At 32.8% G+C, this 6,536-nt stretch overlaps 1 protein-coding gene across 1 annotated transcript; it reads left to right on the forward strand.

Moving 5' to 3' along the window:
• The first annotated feature begins 2,389 nt into the window (after nt 1-2,389).
• Nucleotides 2,390-6,208, forward strand: LOC139500030 (E3 ubiquitin-protein ligase TRIM56-like). Its single transcript, XM_071288729.1, has 2 exons — nt 2,390-2,472; nt 4,267-6,208. The coding sequence occupies exon 2, from the start codon at nt 4,364-4,366 to the stop codon at nt 6,050-6,052; it is 1,689 nt and encodes a 562-aa protein (XP_071144830.1). The 5' UTR covers nt 2,390-2,472; nt 4,267-4,363; the 3' UTR covers nt 6,053-6,208.
• Nucleotides 6,209-6,536: the final 328 nt, after the last annotated feature.

The following is a 6,536-nucleotide window of genomic DNA, read 5'->3' on the forward strand; positions in this document are numbered from 1 at the left end:
ACAGAAAAAAACTGATTGGAGATGATAACTATCTTAAATACTTGATTGATTATTTTCTTAATGTCCGTTGGTAATTGAAGAAAAAAAGGACTGTCAAAATCAAGCAAACTTTAGAGGAATAACAGTGACTAAAATCCTAGAATAAACTCAATTCAAGAATAGATAATAAAGATTTAACAAATCCAAAAACCAGCTACAACGAGGATTTACTGAAACAATACCCATGCTATTTGCAGCATTCATGGCATCAGAAGTTATAATACAATCTTGTGAAGATATCTAAGAAGTCCTACTAGTAACATTGGACGAATAAAAGGCTTTTGACGATTTGGAAAATGAAATTTTATTCAACAAGGTCTACCAATATGGCAATGACGGTTACCTGTCAATTCTACTCCGTAATATGTACAGAACAATAAGCATTATACTTGTTGTCAAATTGAGCGATCTTGTTTCTGCCATAATATAGATCTGTCAACCAAGGAATTCAGCAAGGAGCAAAACTCTCGACCTCCTTATACAAATGCTATAATAATGCCATTCTAGATAGTGTAACAGAAAGTGGATTATGAAGACATATGGGGACAACAGGCAGTGGACATTTTATATCCCCATACACAGAGGGATCTGGTCGAAATTAACCCATAGAAATCGGATCTTTTATGCCAGAATAATAAACAGGACAGAGTAGTTAATATTGACTACTCTCAGATAGTTAGTAGTAAAAGTGTAAAGCGTTTGCTATAACTAGAAATGAAAAGAATACAGTAGGAAGGACCACTTTCAATGGCATGTTAGGAGCTGGTATCCATATAAGGTAAGATTTTTCTTCTCTTGTCTATCACAATCTCTGGAAGGTATATTCTGTTCAAAAACGACACATGGATTGGCGGTCATGACAATTAAGAAGGAATGGACCAAATGGAAACAATGCAACATCTTAAAGCAGTTGCAGGACCTTCCCAATCGGGTAGCTAACACAGCAATCAGTCTATACATTGCATTGGGCAGTACCCATCAGTATGGTGATAGACAGAAATATGCTATCTTTGTTGATGAACATAATTAGAAACAATAACTCATTAAAATTTCAAATCCTGGAACGTCACAGCAACATATTTATAAAACGATTACAGAACGTTCTGACCAAGTACAGGATGATTATCTTATGAAACATCCAAAGTCAAAGGAAAAATGGAAAATGATGTTATATATCATGAAAATAAATACTGACATGAAATATGCATTGAAGACCAATCAAAAGACAATGGTATACTTTCAAATACAGAAAAACAGATAATTTATGCCGCATAATAACTGGCAGTGTACAGGAAACAACCCAACAAATGTGAAACAAGAGAAATAAAGAGCAGACTAGTAACACAAACGTATATGCTACAGACAGTTAGGTCTACACACAATTAGAGTATATCTCCAATATTTACATTGTGTAATACATCAAACGAAGAACTAGAACACTGCATACTCTCATGCAGTAGGCCTAAGCGTACACATGGAAGACACCTCCAGAAAATAGATTTTACCTGCACAACTCTATCAGAATTGTAACATGCTTGTTCACATTGTGATGGACAACCATAAACTATGGATTCCATTTGAACCATCATCAATACATATAGCTAGATAACCTCACACTCGATTATTCGGCTACGCCATGCATACCAGTAGAAAGAGGCAGATGACAGGATAGGGGCGAGGGTGTAATGACAACAGCATATGAAGAGGCATTTTATCTTTTTAAAAATAACGACAATCCGCTTATCAATTTACCTAGTATGATCTACCTATTGTATATACTGCAATTTTACAATATAGGGCTTTAACATTTTTCTTTTCATGTGTATTTGACGTACATTGCTTTAGTGTATCTTAATTTTAAATATATCTACATATTCTGTAAATGAACGTCAAACATTTACAGTATGTTTAAAATAGAAGATATTAACAGTGCTTATCTATAGACTGTTATAACATGTATAAAGCTTATGTATATATAAGCACACCTAGCATGAACTAGCAACTAGTATTATAGGCATGAAGCAGTGAAGTTGATCACATCCGTCTTAATCGTAATTGCACTGTAATGTAAGATGTATACATATAAAATGTAAATAACAACACCGTTTTTGTACAGCACGCTTTTACCGTTACCGTTACATATATATGTATGAATTGGTGTATTACATGTACATTATTGGCACGATATTTTGTTTGTTGATATGAGATATTATTGGGTTCGGGTGTATATTTGTATATAGCGCATTAGCCATTCTACTATGTAAGAGTGCGCCGAACTAGAACGGCGATTCATACCTGTAGAAAGAAAGATTTCTGCATATTAATAAGAGGTTAGTTTAACATTTAAGTCACGTGATAATTTACTTCCTTGTTCACCTGTATAATAAGCACAGTACTGTACACCTGTCTCCTTCGTAAGATCTCAGTTTTCAGGTATTTACGTCTTTTCGGCATCTCTGTCTTTAGGTTTTCCTTAAACCACTATCAGTGAGCTATTCATGTTTCTTCCATATATAGAATATATATATAACAACCCGAACAATGCTGGGGATAAAAGTTTAGTTTGTGCACATTGACCTAGTTACTGTAGCTGATAATTATGAAGTGTAATATATACTGAGTGCCAATGAAAACGCAACACTTGGTTTTTCAAAAATAAAATTTATATTAGAAATGATAATCTCAGTTCAAAATAAATTGTTCTTGAAAATTAACAATTTTAACAATAGATCGATATCAAACAAAAATGTTTCCTTGTCATCTTTCAGGCGAAATAGGTAAACGAAACATCCAATATCGAATCATCAACTCACGCGGTGAACTCGGTTTATGTCCGTTCAAAATAACCCTTACTTCGCATTTGTTCCAAAAATCACTCAACCGTAAAATCGTCGACAATTGTCTTAAAAGTCATTTTCAACCAACTATATAAAGTTCTAATATAAATAAAATTAAAAAAAATATGATTTTTTTCAAAACCAAAAGTGTTGCGTTTTCATTGACACTCAGTATAGATTGATTGACATTCAATATCATTTTCAGCATTATAGCAAGACTTCATAATTAGATAAACTCAATAGCTTGACAAAATAAAAAAACAAAGAAAGACAACCACGTTTTGTTTAATATCTATGAATTTTCATAAAATCATTCAGGCTAAATATGTTGATCAAAATTCAACTTGTAAAGAACAGTGTCTCAAACTAATTTTGATGGATATATCCAAATTATAATAAGTCTGAAATAAACAATTAACATTGCATTGGCTTGATAATAAAAATCCAAAGTTTGTGTGTAGTTTAAATGTTTTATCATAGAAGCCATCTGATATACTATCTAGATGAACTACGAAGACTGCCGACGATCACATAAAGCGATATAAATTTTAACATAGTGCAATTTGAGTTTTTGAGGTCTGGTTTTTTATTTGATGGTATAGGTTACAAAAATAAGACAATCATCGTAACAGTTTTTTTTTCACTGTGTTGATGTTACTGCATGTGGACGCTTCGTCCCCGAGGGAATCACTAGCCTAGTAGTCAGCACTTCAGTGTTAACTAGAAAAACAATTATATGGTAATTTTTTTAAATTTGAATTTTGACGTTTGTACGAATTAATTGAAATACTAAGGATTTTCCTATCCCAGGCATAGATTACCTTAGTCGCATTTGACACAAAAAAAATTAAATTTGGGGCCCTCAATGGTCTTCAACGTTTTACATGTTTGGCTTTCTGAGTATTTTGATCTGAACGTCAGTGATAAGTCTTTTGTAGGCGAAACGCGCGTCTGGCGTATCAAATGACAAGACTGGTACCTTTGATAACTATTTACCTTGTACATATTAGAATGGATTTGGTGATCAAAGCTATCGACGAATTAGTTTCACTTTCAATGTTGATTTTCTTTTTCTTTTCATGGTTTGAACATTTATACATGCGTAACCAATCTCTCGATAATGGGTTGAATTGAAGGTTCTTTGAATACGGATTCAATTAGGTTGAATTATTCATCAGCGATGTTTCTTAACTTATCTTTACAAAATTGAACTAGACTGACTGCTCAAAGCGAATTATAATTTCACTGTTTCACTCTCATTAATGATTGATCATTTTTTATATCTTGTAGCTAATGTCTCTTTAACATGTTTAATTAAGAATCATTCATACTTTTATCTCAATCATTAAATTGTGAATATGCAGTTAGCACATGCTGATTTTTTTTATAGGACTGGACCAAAAAAATTGAAGTATATATATACTGATTAACTGGACTGAATCATTGTGGACGCATGTTTGTCTATTTTCCCAGAAGTCTTGACAGTGATGGCAGAACATTCAAGGATCTGCAGTATATGTGACCTACGCCACCTTACAAAACCGTCGACATCCTGGTGTTCTGAATGTGACCAAGCATTGTGTGACGAGTGTAAGGAGTATCATAGTTTATCCAGGGGCACACAAAACCATGCGACGATTGGAATTGATGATTACCAGTCATTGTCTCAGTCAGTTATCGTTTACAGTAGCCATTGCAGTACACACAACGATAAATATCAGATGTATTGTCAGACACACGACACACCTCTCTGTCTCTTCTGTGTAGAGAAACATATCGAATGTAAAGATGTTATTCATCTTAGCAAAAAGACTAAAGACATTAAAACGTCGGATACATGGAAAGATACAGAACAAAGTTTAATAGATATTGATGAGAATATAGATATAATGGAAACAAAAGTAAAACAGAATATAGAAGAGATTGGGGAACAAAAGGGGTCAATTTTAACAAATATTAGTCGAGTACGACAGGAAATCAGTAATCACCTTTACAAATTGGAAGAAAGTTTTCGAAATGAGGTAACCAAGATAGAAGACCAGTCTACTAGAAACATGAAAGATACATTGCAAATGCTGGATGAGAAGAAAACCGAACGTTTGAAATATCAACAACAACTTCAAGACATGAAGATGTATGCGTCAGATCTTCAGACATATCTTGGTCTTCATCAAATTTCTTCTGATATTGTAAAATTAGAATCCAGTTTGCAATCTGTTATTGAGAAGGGAAGCTTGGACAAAGTGTCACTTACCTGCTCAATAAACGAGTCTCTCAATGATATAGCAAGAAGTATCAAAACCTTTGGAACTATAGCTGAGACGAAGGTTCCTACGAGTATAACTTACATTAGACAGAAAGATAAACAAGCTCAGATTATAGGAGTTAATCCTAAATCCATTGATGATATCAAAATGAAATTGATCCAAAAGTTTGATATTAACTCAAAGGATATTAAGGGATGTAATATTCTTTCAAATAACAGAATGGTCTTTACTGACTATAGTTACAGAAAGGTAATCGTTTTCACTGACACAGATGGAAAGCAACTATTTACCTCGTCCCTTTTTCAATCTCATGCATTTGATGTTGCGTGTATAGATAACAACACTGTAGCTGTAACTTCTGGAGTATCTAGTCAAGGAATAAACATTATCGACATAAATAGTAAAACTATTATACAGAACATATTAATTGCAAAATCTCTATGTTATGGTATTACGCACACAAATGGATTTTTATTCTGTTGTGTCGAGAAACATGGAATTTATAGAATAAATCTTAAGGATACAAATGTTAAATGCATTGTAGAATGTGATATATCATTGTGGTCATATATATCATCATTCAATGGCAAATTATATTATTGCGATAAGGGTAAACACACTGTAACATGCTGTGATATCGATGGGAAGTTAACTTGGAAATTTAAAAACGAAAGTATTTTAGTCAGACCCGGTGGTTTAACTGTAGATAATGATGGGTACATTTACATTGTCAGTCGTGAGCACAATAGTGTTGTCGTACTTTCTCCTGATGGTCAACAGTCTAGAACACTTCTTTCCGGACATAGCGAACTTAGTAAACCTTTAGCCTTAACGTTTGATAAGGATAGAAATAAAATATTGATTGCAAATGAAGTCGAAACTGCATTTCTTTTTGACATTTACAGATAAATTTCCGTCTTTGCTATTACTCATGAAAAAAAATCACTACTTTTCGACCAAGATCAGCTTTGTATTCGCATTTCATTTTCAACTTTTTTTTATTTTCATCATGTTATGTGATTTGTTAAACAATAATTAGTATATTAAAATCAGTATTGCTTGTTATTATTTGTTTTAATTCTTTGTACGTATATCTGAAATATCTTGCATTTTTGTTTGAATACTAAGAGATGTTTTAAAAAGTTCTTATCTAGACGGATTATATTGTTGTCTTAAATCTAGGATCAATTAAGTCAAGTGAAATGATTTTGCCATTGACTGCATGTAAAATGACACCAATCTCATACAGAGCATGGTTGTACAAACTCATGAACACAAGAACATTTATGAAATTTTGTCAACAAACACAATAGATTATATATCTTATAAATTAAGTGTAAAGGTTTAATTAAAAAGCAGTCTAGGAACATATGATGTTGTGCTATGTCAAAAT

The sequence above is a fragment of the Mytilus edulis genome, chromosome 13 (genome assembly GCF_963676685.1).
Source record: "Mytilus edulis chromosome 13, xbMytEdul2.2, whole genome shotgun sequence".
NCBI classification, from domain to species: domain Eukaryota; kingdom Metazoa; phylum Mollusca; class Bivalvia; order Mytilida; family Mytilidae; genus Mytilus; species Mytilus edulis.